The sequence below is a fragment of the Anopheles marshallii genome, chromosome 3 (assembly GCF_943734725.1).
Source record: "Anopheles marshallii chromosome 3, idAnoMarsDA_429_01, whole genome shotgun sequence".
NCBI classification, from domain to species: Eukaryota; Metazoa; Arthropoda; class Insecta; order Diptera; family Culicidae; genus Anopheles; species Anopheles marshallii.
The window spans coordinates 21,572,925-21,590,698 of record NC_071327.1 but is presented as its reverse complement, the minus strand read 5'-3'; the positions used below and the strand labels follow the sequence as shown (position 1 = coordinate 21,590,698).

At 42.6% G+C, this 17,774-nt stretch overlaps 1 protein-coding gene across 1 annotated transcript in view; it reads left to right on the top strand.

The window, feature by feature from the left end:
• LOC128715667 (protein madd-4) overlaps positions 1–13,007 on the top strand; it is a 134,455-nt gene extending 121,448 nt beyond the window's left edge. The window contains exons 10-19 of the mRNA XM_053810576.1: positions 1,238–1,695; positions 4,882–5,097; positions 5,246–5,707; positions 5,777–6,358; positions 6,923–7,019; positions 7,360–7,491; positions 11,006–11,302; positions 11,385–11,717; positions 12,661–12,811; positions 12,889–13,007. Of these exons, the coding sequence (XP_053666551.1) occupies positions 1,238–1,695; positions 4,882–5,097; positions 5,246–5,707; positions 5,777–6,358; positions 6,923–7,019; positions 7,360–7,491; positions 11,006–11,302; positions 11,385–11,717; positions 12,661–12,811; positions 12,889–13,007 (2,847 nt within the window). The remainder of the gene's footprint in view (positions 1–1,237; positions 1,696–4,881; positions 5,098–5,245; positions 5,708–5,776; positions 6,359–6,922; positions 7,020–7,359; positions 7,492–11,005; positions 11,303–11,384; positions 11,718–12,660; positions 12,812–12,888) is intronic.
• The last annotated feature ends 4,767 nt before the right edge of the window (positions 13,008–17,774 follow it).

Genomic DNA, 17,774 nt, shown 5'->3' with positions numbered 1-17,774 from the left:
GGTTCTCGCCCCCAAACACTGTGTCCCCAAACAAATTACCATTGGAAAACAACGACGAACAACACAAATCATCGCACCCTGCCTCGCCCACACGCTGCGGAACAAATATGTTTCCGCGTTTTCCCCGCGTGCAGTGCGGTGTCCCGTTCCCTATCTATGGCCAGTGCCCCATCCGATCCCAGGAAAACACTCCAGACATTTACATTTCGATACGTACAAACATGCCTGCCAACAACATAATACTGCACTGCAATGCTGATGGTGTGGTGGTGCTGGGCGGTGGGCACACGCAGTACAGCCAAGCTTCAGAAGCAGCAGCACCAAAACACCAAATCATTTACGCTCACACAACGACACACACACACACACCACACAGGACACAGGGCTCGGGAGGCGCAAGATCAAGAAAACGGCCCAAAAGCGGAATGGACACATCGAACCGAATATGATCGAGTGGGTGCTTATGGTAACAACAGTCGTAAAATGGCCGTCTTTATGGCTCTATTTAAATTTGCCCGACTGTGAATTTATTGTCCGTCCCACACACGCCAACTGTGAGACCAAAAATCACCCATCGTCTTATCGGTGAAAAGGAAATTGTAAGAACAATAGCCACACCACACGATGTGAGTGTCCTGCCGGGGAACTTGGGTGCGCATTAGTGCGCGTAGGCCGAACGCCAAACCACTGCTGCGTCCCACTCAAAATTCCGGCTGATCGTTTTTTCGTGTCACGGCAAGGCGTTTGTTTGTTTGGACGTTTTATTAGTTTATATTCGGCCCATTCGCCCGTTCGCTCCTCGGGCAGCAGAGCGCCAATCGTCCTCCCGGTCCACCGGCGTATGCTTGAGACAATTTATAGATTTATTGAGGCAAGCGCGTGTTGTTGTATGACGCGTCTCAACCGTGCGCCTTGCCATGTTGCCGTCTCGTTTTATATGCCACCAATAAGTTATATTAAATCGAAAATATATACACCCATACGGTTAAAAACCCTCTCACGTTGCGTGCTGCTGCTACCCAACGTCGTAAAGTCATTCGATGTTTGTTCCTCTGGTTTGGTCTAGTTTTATTACCCACGAATCGAATTTTTCCAATTCGAAAAAGCCCACGCGACATAAGTTCCCAAAATGTTGGCCGCCAGATGTCAATTAGTTCCATCGAGAGAGCTAACTATAACTATTATTGCAAGACAAAACGCGCTGCCTCCGCTGAATGAATTCTTCACATTTTCACAGTGTTCCGTGTCGTGTGGCAGCGGTATTCAGGTGCGCAGTGTAGAATGCATGGACACAAACGGCCATTACAGTGCGCAGTGCGATCCGGGAGCGAAACCACTGACCGGACAGCCATGCACCACAGGAATCATCTGTAACGCGGGTTCGGTTTCATCTGGGCTGAGCAATGGCGGTGGTTCCATTACGGGCACCACGGTTTCCGGCAATTCCAATGCCGGCATCATCGCGGTACCACCTTCGTCCGCGTCCGACTTCGAAGGGCCCCCGGTGGGTGGGGACGGTGAAACGGATCGGGCTAGCATTGCCGCCATGATGAAGGAAAAGGCATCGATGCATCACGAGCGTGATCCAACGCTGATGACGTACAACGATCAGCCGTACTATGCGCAACCGTTGCGGCAGGACCGGCTACCCAAGGCGGAGAAAATTGTTTCCCAGCGGGTGCCAAGCGAAGCCACGTAAGTAACATCAAATACATTAGCATCCTATTTCACCGCCTAATGAGTGTGTGCAACGTGCAACATGCATGCGAATGTAAGATTTTCTGTTGGGATTGGCTCACTGCTAGAATTATGTTTGCACCGGGGTGCATGATCTGGTGCTGCCTTTTTCTGGGTATGTTTAGTTAAAAATAATGCTACTTGATGTTAAAGAACTGTAAGAAAAACTGATAAAAAAGGTATTTCTCTACTGAAGTTACGATGTACCAGGCGTCTCCATTTCCATAGTTTTGTTTATCATCAAATAACTAATGGCAACTGAAGTTTTTAAAAACATGAATAATAATTAACTTAGCATACTATGAAACAGAGGAATGTTTTTTTTTTCAATGCTTCTAATTCGTAAACTAGTAAATGATCAGTTACCACACTATTTAGGGGAAAGGATAATAAGGGAGTTCCATCGATACAGCACGCGCAAAGCAAATGTGCCCTTGATTTTATTCCTTCGAGTAACGCTAGAAACTCCTTGTTATTCAATGATATATAGTATCATTATTGAACCTTTAAAGGCACATAACCAACGCTAGTAACATACCTATTTGACTTTCAGCGAGATACCTGTCACTTACTTATTCTGAGTTGGTATTGACAGTTGATCTAAACTTATTCACTTTAAATCGTGTTTAATAATGTTGACTTTCTGTCAGTTGTTGTTCTTTTGGAAGGATAATCAAAAAGAGGTTTGGTCGAGCTTAAATTATTCTAGTTTGGCACGCGGATCTAGAATATGTTTTTCTTTCAAACAAGACACTGTGCGTGCTGCTACAGCCGCATGTTGTACAACTTGGCCAGATGTAGACTTTATTCCTGAATCCAATACAAACATGTTTTGCTTCCCAAATGCACCGAATTAGCGACTTGTTGGACAAAGAAGTGGGCTCCCACTTCCCAGGATTTGAATCCAAATGCATCATATCCGTGAAGGTTTGATGATACCCCCTTGGTATTCTTTGTAAAATTACGCCAAATATAACGAGCCGCACTCAAACACAAAGTTTTAGGTACATAAATTTGCTCCAAATGAACTTAAAAACATTGAATAGCCTACAAATTATCACCGGTATTTGTTACCCCAACTATAATTGTTTCCCTTACAACAGTAAACTACGACGCAAGCTCAACAACCCCAAGCACGTGCTTCAAATCATTTTCCAAATCGATGCCCTGCGAACAAGTGCAGTGTAATTTAACGCTCCTAAATGACAGGATTTCATTGTTGTTTCATAGCACTTTCGCCCAATTGAACGGTGCATGAGTTGACGAAACGTACCCAAAAGGATTGGCGAGGAACTTCGGACTCGTTTTTATCGCTCTATCCATCCCGGGGAAAATCAATTTCTCACCAGACGTGCAGGGCTTTTCCGAAAGCGCATCTGGCAAATCATGCTACCATACCTGACGAAGATGAGAGCGATTTTGATGATAAGTGCTAAGTAGCAGCGAGGTTAGCGAGGCATCCAAATCCCCCCCTTCCCCCCATTTGCTTGCTTCCACAATTCCAAGACCACTCAAGTTGAATCGACAAATCTAATGCCATTCCGGTTTTTGGGGTGAATCTTATCGTAGCAGCTATCCAAACCCAGAGCATTGGGGTCTTGGGGCTTGTTTTTTTTTTAAGTGGCATTATTCACCGACCAATTTTCTTATCCTTCGCTCTACCTTTCTCAAAAATGGTGGTGCATGAAAATATGATTCTTCTCCGTGAAGAATCTGTTGGATAAGAAACTCTCGGGAGGGGCAAAAAAAAAAACCATGTTACCCAAGCCACAAGTCGCTGTTTGCGAATGGCTCTTTGCGGTGCCTTGTTGTGCCTCGTCATCATCATCATCAGCAACGTGTGCAGATGCATCATTAGGGACCGCCGCTGTGTTTCGTTGCTGTTTCACAAACGCAAGGGGAAAAAAGAACCCGTACCCAGTCGCATCTCGCCGCATCCGAATCAAGTCATTCCGATTGTAGTAGGACGCAATTGAATTGAGGCGAAGCGAAAGCAAAACGCAAGCATAGGAATGAAACGATCAGAACCTGCGGATGAAAAATGGATGCCATCGAGTGGCAGCAGCAACAGCATGACACGAACCAACACAACCTGCACCACGATCGCCGGGCTATTCGCACCGGGTTTTTGCAAAACCTCGTCAAAGACATTCTTTTCTCCGTTACGCGGAAAATTCCACGAATCCCTGTTCGAAGCCCTCGCCGTATCGCATATGGGTTTTCCCTTGGCGCTTTGACTTTCGCCTTTCATATCTTGCTTTGGATTGAATGTAGAAGGGGTGTTTTTTTTTCTCCCCGCATTGCTCGCTTCGAACGAGAACACCTCGGGAGGGAAAGAATCCCGTGGCTAACGGCCGGCATCACTGATTGATGCTTTTGTTTTTCTCGCCTCGCTCGACACACCGGTCCGGCACGTTGCAATTGCACACGGCTTCCGACATCAATCATAGCGTTTTGCACAATAATGCCGTTGTCCGTGCCCGGTTGGATCGCTGTCGGTGTTTGCCCTCGTGTTATTTGATTCTGTACTTTCGTTTCTCCTCTTTGAGGGTTTTGTATAGACGCTCGAAAAAAAAAATCTTTTAATGTGAAGCGTTTCGCTGGGCCAAACATTCCACGCGGAAAGTCAAAAAGCAATGGGAAAGTTTGTTTATTTCATCAACTTTCTTCTAAAGCATTGAATTATGTTTTGTTTTAAACGTTTCAGAAAAATTGTTGATTATTTGATTTCCATGCATGGTTATATAAATGTCATTAATCACTTTACACTAAGATGATTCTAATGATAAGCACGACTTAAAATTAAACCGTTTATAACAAACTTCCATTTGTTAGCTACTAGTAAAAGAATGGTTATTTTAGTAACAATTTATGTAACTTATTATAACATCTCAAAATTCATTCCATTACTATTCGCTTTCATTTATCGACTTTCCTTACGTTTTCCATTCGTTCTGTCCTCGTCTATTCCTTAATTATCTACTCTGTCTTGCTAACTTTCACCTCTATTTCTACTCTTTCTCTATTTCTTCTGCTCTCTCTCTCTTTCTCTCTCTCTCTCTCTTTCTCTCTCTTTTACCTTATTTTCCGTTCTTTCTTCACGCTCCTTTCCGATGCTATTCGAAACCGCTTGCGGACTTGCAGCTTCATTCAGGACACCGAATGGTCACCGTGCAGCGTGACGTGCGGCGAAGGGATCCGCCGGAAGCCGTTCCGGTGCAAGATTTTCCTCGAATTTTCCAAGCGCGTCGCGGTGCTAAACGATTCGCTCTGTCACGCCTACAAACCGCTGGACGAGGTGGAACGTTGCGTCATGGAACCGTGCTCGTACTCGCACAATTTCGAGGACACCTATCTCAAGTACTGAAGCCAAATCATACCTACCGTTGTTCATTTTCCCTTCTCTTTTGTGTTCCTTCTTTATTTATTAAGCAAATCCCCGTTGTGCTTGTGGTAACGCTGTTATGCTGATCCGCTGTTCCTTTTACTTTCCATTCCCCCATGGCAGGGATGGTAATCGGCAGAGCTTGGAAAACATCAAGGTACACGTGTCCGTACCGGGCAAGACGTACTCGTGGCGGGAGGAAGGCTACACCAGCTGCAGCGCGTCCTGTTTGGGCGGTGTCGAGGAGCTAATAATCAACTGCGTGCGGGACGACACGAGCAAGATCGTGTCACCGTTCCTATGTTCGCCCGAAACGAAACCCGAGGCACGGATCCGCACGTGTAACGACATCCCGTGTCCGCCGCGGTGGAATTATTCCGAGTTTACGCCCTGCTCCAAGTCGTGCGGGTTTGGCATACAAACGCGTGAGGTAACGTGCATCCACGAGGTGACGCGTGGCGGCGAAAACACGATGATCGTCCCGAACAGCATGTGCACCACGAAACCGCAACCGGACCGCCAGTACTGCAACATTATTGACTGTCCCGTCCGGTGGGAAGTGTCCGAGTGGAGCAAGTGTTCCAAGTGAGTATGAACATCCGGTGCCTTTTCGTTATTCGCACTACTAACTGTCACCTTTCCCCTTTCGAACAGATCATGCGGTGGAGGGTTCAAAGAGCGACGTGTCGAATGCAAACAGATCATGGCCCAGGAGCACAAAGTCGAACGACCGGCCTCGATGTGTCCGAGCAGTAAGCCACCGGATAAGAAACCTTGCAACACGAAAGCGTGCGCCCCGGAGGACCAGCGTCCACCGATCGCCGGTACCAATTCGACCTTCATCCAGCACGATCCGAAGAAGAACAAAATCACGCTGAAGATCGGTGGCGCAGCGACCGTCTTCTACGGCACGCAGGTTAAAATTAAGTGCCCGGTAAAGCGCTTCAATCGAACGAAAATCCGCTGGACGAAGGATCAGCAACCGCTGCTGAAAACGAAAAAGATCAAAATGTCCAAGAAGGGTGCACTGCGCATACTGGACGTGACGTTCCGGGAGGCTGGCATCTACACGTGCCACGCTGGTTTGAGCCATGCGGATCTGAAGCTAGCCGTGAAGGCAAAACCGGGTGGAGAAAATCAACCGAACGAGGAGCATGATCGACATCGGGGTGCGGATCCGAATGCACTGTTAGCGAACTCGTACGCAATGGCGAATGGAAATGAGGATGAAAAGAGGTATGTCCGGGAGAGGCTTTTTGCATGAGAAACATATCTTTCAATGTAGAATCATCACTGCTGTCAAGCAATGAGCGACGCGAGTCCCCTTTGGCCCAAGTAATTAAAGTCGTGAACAACTAAAGTCGTTGAAGTCACAGATCCACGAGGGGATGCATGGTTGACCCTCATCAAAATTAGAGCCTTCAGCTCGTATTTGATCCTGATGAAAATAAGTTGACTCAAACAAACTTTCGAAAGCATTATCTCAATTCTAACCTCACTTAACTGAGTAGTTTGCTCAGCTCAGTTGTTCTAGTTGGTTGAAAAAGACCAATTTAAGTCGTTGAAGGCAAATATTCAGTAGGGTTTTAACGATTTAAATTCAAAAAAATGAAAACCTTAGCATATATTTATGAGCCTTACAAAAGTTCATGAAAGCTCATTCATTGACTTAATATAAAATGGACCATCAGGACTCATCTCACAGGATCAGTCTATGAGATGATAATTCCAACTCTAACCTCACTTTATTGAGAGTTTTACTTAGTATAGTTAGTCACTAATATTACTCTATATTCGCAGTGGGAGAAAGAATCGTGATCGAAATCGGGGGAGAAATCGACAACGGCAGCAACAGGACACACTTCTAACCGAGCATGGTGAAGGAACGGAGGATGAGGTAGGTGTATGGGTTTTTGTTTAACTATGAAACATTACTATCTGAAACATAATACAACGACGCTAACAGCCAAATGCGCCTTATGTAAATCGTAAGATGTTAACTTGCCGCTAGTGGTATTGACTCTCGACAAACCCTTCCTAAATAAGCTATATTAACCCACCAAAATCTGTTCTCTTTCTCCCTCTTTCTTTCTCTCTGTTTCCTTTTAAATGCTTAATATTTCCAACACAAAAAAAAAATTTTGAAACCTTATCAAAAATTCCGTACATTAAACAAATAATCCACCTGCAACTCCACTGTAACTCGGCTTAAACTCGCGTTTGCAACAAAACACTAGGAACCGCTGCGGTCACACTCACAAATGACCGTGTCCGGCAGTACGGTGCCGTCGGATGCGTCGGCCGCGGCCAGTTCCGGCACCCGTACATTACCATTGCCCCATTTCCAGCACCTACTGGCCGGTCTACAGGTGAGATGAGGAGTTTTACCAAAACTTTCACCCGAAGCTACCCTTGAAGCGTGGTGTTGTTTGTCCGCAGTGCCCAAGCTGGTTGGCAAAAAGGACCAACCAATTAGCTCCTTAGTCGTCACCAAAGTTCACCAAGCACGTGGTCGTTTGTTGCATGGTTTGCTTTTATGTTTCTCTCTCTCTCTCTCGCTCTCTCCATTTGTCTATCTGTTGCGCACGTTTTCCGTTTTGCACACAGTTTTGCCTGCACCTGCATGTTTATTGTCTTTGGTTGATTTGTTTCACTTATTGCAATGCAAAATAGAAATAAAAGAAATAAGATGAGCATGTCTTGTTCATGTACAGCCTTCAAAAGATGTGTATGATCATTATACTGTGAATAGCCATTCCGGAATGTACCTTTAAAAGCGTATCAGTGTTCCCTCAGTCTATGAGGTTCTTAGCTCTAGGCTGAAGAGTACATTCTATAGGTGCTCCTTAATATTAGCTTCCAGGGCATGATTCTTTCATTTTTGTCCTAAAGTACCAAACAGGAGTTCAAGGGCTGGAATGCGCTTTGAGTAACGTTCAACGTACCAATGATGTGGAGAGCTTCTTCCTCACGATCCAAACACCAACAGTCAGTGAGTGATGTGTTGGATGGCTCTCGGGAGCGAAAAAAAAGGATACCACAAGAATGCGTTCACATTTCCATGCAACATAAATTCTACATTTCCTTTATTACCTTCATTTCTGGAGCAACTTCCAAAAGGTTACCCTGAAGTGCTTTTAGAAAAGGATACTTTACACTTCGTTACCTCATGCTCCACTTTTTAAGTTCGGATCCGTTGTGGGATTAGCCAACGTTACTTTCATGAAATTAATTTTGTTTATTTTAAATGGTAGGGTGCTAATCTTCTATGCTGCCCAAACACAAACGAGCTCATTCGGAGTTTAGGTTCCAATTTTTAAGTTTAGACGCCCGATAATCCCATGCCATTTGTACCGTTTGGCAAATATTCATAACGCCATAACGAGGAATGGGTGCGTGAACCAGAAAGAAAGAAAGATAAAACAAAAAAAAAAAACAATTCAATCAACAAACATATAAATCAGGGTAAAAATAACACAAGAATTCATAATCACCCACCGGGTGCGGGGGTCTCGTATCGTTTGCCAGCGGCAAACACTGCACATACACCGTGCTGAAACCACTGTGCCCGTGTTGGGGAACGGGAATGGCAAAACCGATTGCAGCGTTTTGCGGTGCCGGTTTAATTAAAAGCATTCATACGAATGGAATGTGTCAATCCGGTATTTTTCATTCGTAAATAAATTATTACGGCACATAATTATACACCGTTCTGTGTTAATCTCGGTAACGGGCAATCGGGCAATCCATGCGCACCCAAAATCCGTAATGATCGACCCATTTCCCCCCGGGGTGCTCTTGGTACGAGGTCAATGATTGCAATGGGAGAGAAGGAAGAAAAAAAAACCCTCCAAACCCACCATTGAAACCACCCGCAAAGCGAAGTAAACTTTAGCAAATCAACAAAAGTGGTATTATGGTCCGGCGTTGATCAGTCGATCTCATTGCCACTAATCGCTCGGGTTCGGGTTTTGCAGCTAATGGGGGAGCGTTTATCACTATCATTTGGCATTCGGAGGCGCTTTTTTTCCTCCACGTATCCCGATCTGTTTGTGACAGATAGCGAAATCAAACGGGAGATTTAAACAATCCGCTGGGATTACTAAAACTACTTTTACACTTGCGCCTGTCGCTACCTTTCAGCACGGTCACAATCAATGCTGTTGAAAGAGTGCTCAAAAACACACACACACAGTACCATCCTATACCTCTATCCGTTCTATACATAGCAAATGAATTAATCCTCCATTCACACATTAAATGAAACGATGGAGGTGTTTTTTTCTGTTTGTGATGGGATAATTGTTTTTGATCATCATATTGTGTGGCGTTCGTCGTCAAACAGCTGTCGTGAAAATGAGGCTTAAATCAAACACCCCATCCCGTCGACGGCCCCCAGCAATTGGTTCGTCGACTTAAGGGCGTTTTTTTTGTTTTTTTGTTTCGCCAATGTATATTGCCCTGATGTTATTGAACTATTCGCCAGCAAAACAACATCCACTTCAGCACAGTACCAGTGTGCGCTTCGGCTTTTCCACACCCATTTTGTGGCGCGTAACCGCAATATTCGCGGCTATGGTTTGGTTTGGGCAGTTTCTCTACTTGCTGTGTTTTATTTTTTGGGGGGGTTTTCCTCTTCGAAATGCAATTGCTCTTGATCAAAATTTTACCACCACAACAACCTCGAACCCAAGCAGTTGAGTATCGGGCACGTAAAGCGAAGGGCACATATAAAACAATTATTTTCAAACCACACACACACACACACATACAAGGCCACTCCCAACAGGTTTTTGAAGCTGAAAAGCTCATGGCCGCCACTCATATTTGGACCAAAAAAAAAAGCGCACCTGCAAGAAACACTAATTACTTTAATTAATTATCGTTTCGTTTTGCAGCAGCGTTCAAACGTTGACCGCAGGGCCGAATGGAGGCGCCCGGTCGTTTGTACTTTTTGCTTTGCTTTTGTAGCTGTTGTCATGCGTGGGTGTGTGTGTGTGTGTGTGTGTGTGTGTGTGTGTGTGTGTGTGTGTGTGTGTGTGTGTGTGTTTGGAGTTAATTTTCCCCCAAAATGTGCTGTTTGCACCATGTTTCATTTGGTTGGGATGACAAAAATGTTATTTCAATCACGCCTTTCAACATTCTTTTCGCCAAACCCTGGTAGTGTTATGCTTGAAACACGTTTCATTCGTATGGTTTTTGTTTTGTTTTGCATGCCGTTGCTGCCGTTTGTGTGTTTTTTTTTGTAAAAAGATTGTGTAAAAAGATGCATATCATCCAATTAGTGTACGATTTTGGTCAATGATTCTACTTATCACAGCAAAGCACAAACCCGATATTATACTTTGAATTTTTTCCCTTCTTCTTTTCCAACCAACAAAATGCCCTCTCTGTACGCCCATCCTTGTACTGTCCTTCACCACGAACAAAAAAAAATCCTAACGCATACACACATGGACACAAATAGGTAATTTACATCACTCTTACTGTACTATCCGTTTCATTTGTTCTCATCTTCATCCGCAGTGTAACACCTTTTTTTTTGGGAATCATTCAGGTCATACTTCAATTCTTTGTGCTGCACACATCCTAACTGCACTTTGATTGAAGTGTGTAGTATGTACAGCAAGTCTCTCTCTCTCTCTTCCTTACTGTCACTCTACATGTATAGTGCATACAATTCACTGAGCACCGTACGTAATTTTGATTTTTGAAAATAGAGCTCACCAAAGTCACTTCACTTCTCACAATGATCTTTGGGTTTTTTACTAATTAACTTAACTTTTTTTCCCCTGTTTGCTAACAAAATTTTCGACCTTTCACTGTTACTAACTTGCTTTTCTTATCTTGGTTCCCCCCCTTTGGCTTTTCTTTCTACGATAGCTTCTTTGGCCATTTCAGACTTTCAGCAACAGTAAGAACGCGGGACAGTATCAGTATCTTTCCGAGCACGGGTACGATCCTTTTGATGGTTCGATCGGGCGTGATGGTCCGGAGGACGAAGAACCGCCCCGTCCATTGAACGTTTATCAGCTGCTAAAGTCGCGCCACACCAGCGAATCGGTGGACGAACCGATGATACACGATGGCCAAGCGACGGAGGGCTACGAGTTCGAATGGATGACGACACCCTGGTCCGAATGCTCCCAAACATGTGGTGCCAATGGGGGTGGATATAAGGTAACATACAAGCGGAAAACAAGTGCAATGTTTTCAATTAACACAGAAGATGTATTAACGATCGCTTCTGCACCGTGCACAGCTTCGTTCCGCGCACTGTATGCTGCGGATGAGCAATGCGAGCCGTACGGTGGACAACAGCTTCTGCGAAGATGCAGGGCTGCACGTGCCGGAAACGGTGGACAAGTGTGGCAACATCGACTGTCCACGGTGGGTGACGACGGATTGGAGCGCTTGTCAGCAGTCCAAGTGCTTCTCGTGGCATACGGCACTACAGCGGCGCGACGTGTTCTGCCAGTTTGACGGGGAGCGCAGCGATGAGAAGGTGTGCGAGGATCAGGAAAAACCTGTCACCAAGCAGGAATGTTACAACGAGCTGTGTAAGGGTGTTTGGCGCGTCGAACAATGGTCGGACGTAAGTATTGTTTACACATTTCAGTGGAGAATTACGGTCGGAAACTTCATAACATGGTCCATTCAGTTGATAATTTTAAATGATAATAACCTTAACCTTTTAAATATTGAAAGTCTCTTCATAAGAAATTATAGACCCTCAATACTTTCAAAGAATGAAAATAAAAATTGAAATTATTGAAGTTTATAAAAAATCGAATGCATTGCGCAATCAGAATCATCAGAAACTAAAAGGTTTAAATATCTAATAAACAAGTATCTGGTTTAGTTTTATCAAAACTTAAGTGATGCTAGAACTATCGCGTCAATTCAAGTTGCATTCGAGTTGTCAATTCGAGTGAAATTTACAGGTTTGATTTTTCGTTTTTTGGAATAAATGAAAATTTTGAACGCTTATTATAACATAATAAAGACTCTTGAAACGGTAAATAACTCACTGTGACTCGTCCGTTAACTCTATGTTTTTGTTACGCAAATTCCTCTAAAACGCCTAACCTCAAAATTCGATTAAAAATTAATCTCAGAACCGATTTTTCGCTTTACCATGTACGAAAATCAAGTGAAGAAAGAAAGCGTTGCGTGAAATAAGCGTTGTTCGACAACGCGCTTACATAAAAGATCTTCCATCGATAACACAGGATCTTCGACCTGATCTCTCTTCATCGCAGAGTCCTATGCTATCGATGGAAAAGGAGCTTAATGAAATTGAATAGATTTTTTAGATTAGACCAAATCAAACCAGATACCTCCAATCGTAGACCATCAAAATCTAAATTCCCCAAAGAATAACAGCTTCAGATCAAGTCTATTTTATCAGAAACCACAAACAAATAATTACTTCAAGAAGAAAAGAACATTAAGTTTGTACAAGTTGACTGAATATATCTTCAGAAAGATTTCTCAAAAGCGTAATGTGCTAATATATTTGTTCTCCCATCTTCCAGTGTAATGCAGCTTGCGAAGGACAAGGCATCAAATACAGGATACTGCAGTGCGTCTGGTACGGGACGAAAAAACCGGCGGGCAATGCGTGCCGTGAACTGCCACGGCCAGCCGTCATGAAAGTTTGTAAAGGACCACCGTGTATTTCGAATCGTAAGTTTCTTAATATGTCAGTTTCACCAATACCTCACTTTAATAACTTTGTTCCTACGATGTTGTTTTTATTTCAGTTTCGGAGTGCAAGGACTTGTCCAGGTACTGTAGAAACGTGAAAAGCATGGGCCTTTGCAGACTGCACCGTTACCAGCAACAGTGTTGCAAGACTTGTAGGTTTAATATTTACCACTAAGTACCGCCATCCCGGGGACTGCCAATATCGATGACCGCAGGATGACGCTGGACGGACGGTTCGCGATACAGTCGAAGCGATGCGTCCGGTTTGCAGCTGTGTTTTGTCCGCGCCCTACATTTGTCGACCGGCGTTCAACACCGGCAGGAGCGGGAGCATCCAATGCATCCCTTTCCCGTTTGTGCGCTCACTTCCGGAACCACCAGCAGCCATCATTAGGAGATAGTTTGACCGCGCGAAAGCCGCGTCACACCACTGAAACAAATCAACGAACTTGTGTATGATACAGTATAGCTATTGACACCTATTACCGAAGACTTAGTTAAGATAGTCAATTATGTGTACTTGACTATGCGGACATTTGCCGAAGGGAGAGAGCCAACAAAACTACACACAAACACACACACACCTAGGAGGCAGCAGGGCGCAGTACTACTGATCGGTGCAAATGTTAGACTATTGTTGAGAATTTATGTAGGAATGGCTGCGTCCTAGCGAGGGACAAGTTTTTGAAGATATGAAACAAGCTTTCTTTTATCGTGCAGACCCGCAACGGGTACGATAATTTGGCACTGTTTCACTATTGACTCGACCACAAGAATGACCGGAACCGATGCTGGACGGAGGCGTCTAATTGTTAATTTCGCTGCACTGTTGGATTGTATGTACATAAGTAAACAAAAGTGGAGAGGAAGAGGAAAAAAAACACACACACCCATGGAAGCAAACGCCCTATACATATAAATATACATATATTAACGCAAAACACATAGGGAAAAAATCTACAAGCGAAACAATAGGTTTAGGTAATAATTGACGAGGTAAAGAAGCAGTTAGCGAGGGCGAGCGAGATCTCGAGAGAGAGAGAGAGAGAGAGAGAGAGAGAGCAAATGAACATAGTAATACATAACAGAATGGTCGACTCTACATGAAAGCTGTAAGTCTTGTTTGCTATACAACTATACAAGCACGGTCGTAATGCTTTGATAACAGTTCAATGCTTGTTGATAGTGGGATAGGTAGGTGCTGCTGCAAGTATTACCGTTTGTTAAAAGAAGAAAAATCTACACACCCAACACCTCCACAATTGCCCGAGGAAACCCCAAAAGCCATATGTTTTGATAGAACCGTTTACAGCGTAAATAACATCCCTTTTTGCATGATTTTCACCCGCCAGCAAGGCGAATTTTCTTTTCCAGTGACACTCACTCACACACTCACCGCCATTATACCTACGCTCCTGTCATTAACGAAACAATGGGCCATAATGTACTAGCGGCCATTTTGGCGCCGTGGAAGCTTCGAGTAGAAGTAAAAAAAAGAACTCACACACGCGCCAAGACGATTCATTTAATGGACACATTTTTCCTCATCTCATACTAACACTTATCATTCGGAACTCTTTTTCTCATACCTACCCAAAATTCACGCAAACTATTGTGCTCTCTGCTATACACGTTATAAGTGAACGGTATTTAAAATATCATCCAAAAACAAACAAAAAAAAACAACCAACCAGTGGGAACAGTATAGATGGCTGGCGAACACTTTGCGGGACCACAGTTACCGGTCTGTGAAAAATTTGCCACCACGACACACACACACACATACACACACAAACACACCCTAATCAACACACTAACGATTAATCTCCTCTTTCTTTCGACGCTTTCGAATTATACTATTTACTCTCCCCCTTTCCATTTCCTAATGTTCATAAGTAATCATACTCTTCAAACTAAGCCATGCGAAAAAAAAAACTACGTGCAGCCCGTTTCATTTCGTTCTAAAACATAGGGAAACACAAAAGTAATGCAAATTAATATATAAACCGAAAATCTAACATTGAGTAAGCGGGACAAGATTAACAAACCGGATGGGAAAAGGAGGAAAAAGGTAATAGGAATTAATACCATGTTTTACCGTGCTAAACTGGCCGCTGTGCAAAAATGGGGAAGGTGGATAGCGAATGCAGAGTTGAGGATGAAAATGAAACATGAAAACAAAAACATGAGTAAACAATAAAAAGAAAAACGTAAAAAACAACACAAAACAAATGGCAAATCGTTCTTCTTTACCGGTGGGAGTAGAAAAGCCTGCAAGAGAAACAGACCACTGCAAAGAAAAAAACGAAACAAACCAAGGCGAAAAGCTAAGACCAAACGAAAACACACACACAAGTCAACAAGACAGGAGAATCAATGTGCGAACGTAACAGGTAAGAGCAAATACCGATTCGTTTAGTTTTTCAACTTTAAAAACGATGACTGACAAAACATGTACATAAAACAAACGTAGAAAAAAAAACAAAACACAACAAGTCATTGAGATGGAGATTTAATTGGTTACGAAAATTGGTTTTTTCCTAGATCGTTATGCTAAAACTTATTATTTATTAAATATATTAAACTTTGGACAATTCAATGTTTTGTCTTAACAATGTAATGTTTATCTATTTAACAAAACAAAATTGGTGCAAGTAATGCAAATTTGTATTAAATTGATTTAAAAACTATTTTTATGAGTCAGATGATGAAAGGTGAAAGGTTTGTTTATTTGTCCACTTTGATTTAATTATTTATATTATGAATTCGGTTCACATTTCCCTCGGTGCAAATATAGGTTAAATAAGATGCCATGTTGCAAATAGCAGGAGCTACATAAAGAGAGCAGAAACATGATTAACTACTGTTTGTAAAACTGGTTCTGGTTTGTTTCTCGTGCAGTTCACAGAACTTATAAATCTTATAACAAAAATGTCGATTAAATGAATAACAAAAAAAATGACTAACAAACGTGAAAGCGTGCGGGGGCGTTAATTAAATCCTAAGATCTATTCAATTAGTTAGAGAATAAATGAAAAACAAAGGAAATACCTATATAAACAGAAGAAAAAACAAGAAACCAACAAACCAGCGAATGTGCGACTGTGTTGCGACAAAACGCGTAATAAAACTTATAAAAGAAAGGAAAATAGTATTAACACAATAAAAGAAAAAACACACACACACACACATTTGCAAAGCCTAGTGGACGGAAGTGAACCAAACATGGGAGTTAATTAAGATAAGTAAGTAAAGCGTTAAAACGTTGAGAAAAAAACAAACCCTAACAAAACCAATCCATAAAGCTCCAACCCCCAGCTCGGATTGCGGATCGAAATGGGAGAAGGGGAGCGTTGAAGCGTATTTCACAGCAAACATTTAATCTCTTGCCAGCTAAAACCAAACCGAAAGCAGAAGCCATTGCTATTCCACAGAACTCACACCCACATGCAATCGAACGGAGCAAATAGTTAAAGTAATAAAAATACACAACAGCGAGACCGGCTAACCACTAACGAAGAGATTAATGTACATTTAAGGTAAAAGAAAGGAAAAGAGACAATTTGGAGCGTTTAGGCTTTTGCACTGCGCTGAGCAAACTTTTGAAAAGGAAGAAAAACGATTAGTTGGACATTTTTCTGTCTAAGAAATAGAAAAAAGCTTGACTAAAGAGATGCAATCAGTGTAGGAAAAATTGATGACTTGTAGTGCAGCGTTTAACCATTATTATTTTTTTCTCAAGTTTAATTCCTTTCCTTTTGTCTGGCTTAATTAATAACGTCAATAATAATTTAAAACTAATTAAAAAATAATTAATTTTCACTTCACTTTATTCGTGTCAGTGTGCTCTACTGCTGGTAGAATGCAAATAATTAGAGGGAAAAAGCCGACACGAGAAAATGTATTAGACAAAAGCAGACCCTCCCCTCCTACACGGGATGGCGATATTTTGTGTGCAATAGTGCATTTATGTGAAAAACAAAATAATGTGATACTTTTCACCCAGCCTGTTACACGGCTGAGTCGTGTATTTGAGTGTGGATCGAGTGTAAAACGGTGAAAATGTGAAGAAAAATGCGGTGCGGTGCTGATGAAAGTGATTCCAACTCGAAGTTGTTTAATGCGCAATCCCGTTCGCAATGGTATATTAAATATGGTAAATTGATGAGTAAAAAGGCATTACGGCGTGTTAGAAGAACGATCCGACCCCGAAGGAATAACGATCCTCCGTTTTCAATCAAACAACACTTAAAACCAAAAACTTTTCCCGTCGAAAAAAAATAACACTTGGAGACAATTGCAGAAAGCTTTATCGATGTTTGTTAATTTTCAATGTTTGCCATTAGTATTGCCATTAGGTTTTTTGCTAAAAAATAGCGAACCGATCGGTTGCAACTGAAATGAAATGGTAATTAGCAAAAACCAGAGTCGAGAAAGGGATCGGTTCCAGATACTCGAAACACACACCCGATTAGAAAAAAACACAGAAATTAACTAAAAAAAACACCTAGCAGTATGCAAGAGAGTTCACAAATGTCAGCTGTTTGCGGAACTGCTGTGGAACGCTGTACTTCTTAAAAGTCTCTAGAGCAAGCACAGAACGCTCCGAAACAACAGCAAGGGTTAAAAAAAAAAAAAACAATGGAAAAACGAATATATTTATGATAATTATACATTTCACTGTAATATGATTATCATTAATATTAACTATTATACAACTTAAAAAATCATATATAGGAAGGTTATTAGTTCAAAGAACGATCGCGGGGTAAAAGCAAGACCCCGACCATTGGGCGCGCTGAACCCAGTGCAAGGGGTCTGATGATTATTCTCAATGCTACTATTAGACAGGAGATTAATATGAACAGCAATACACACTCACACACACTGTCACACGGCAACATTCAAACACAAACACTCACACACAACTCGTACACGCTCC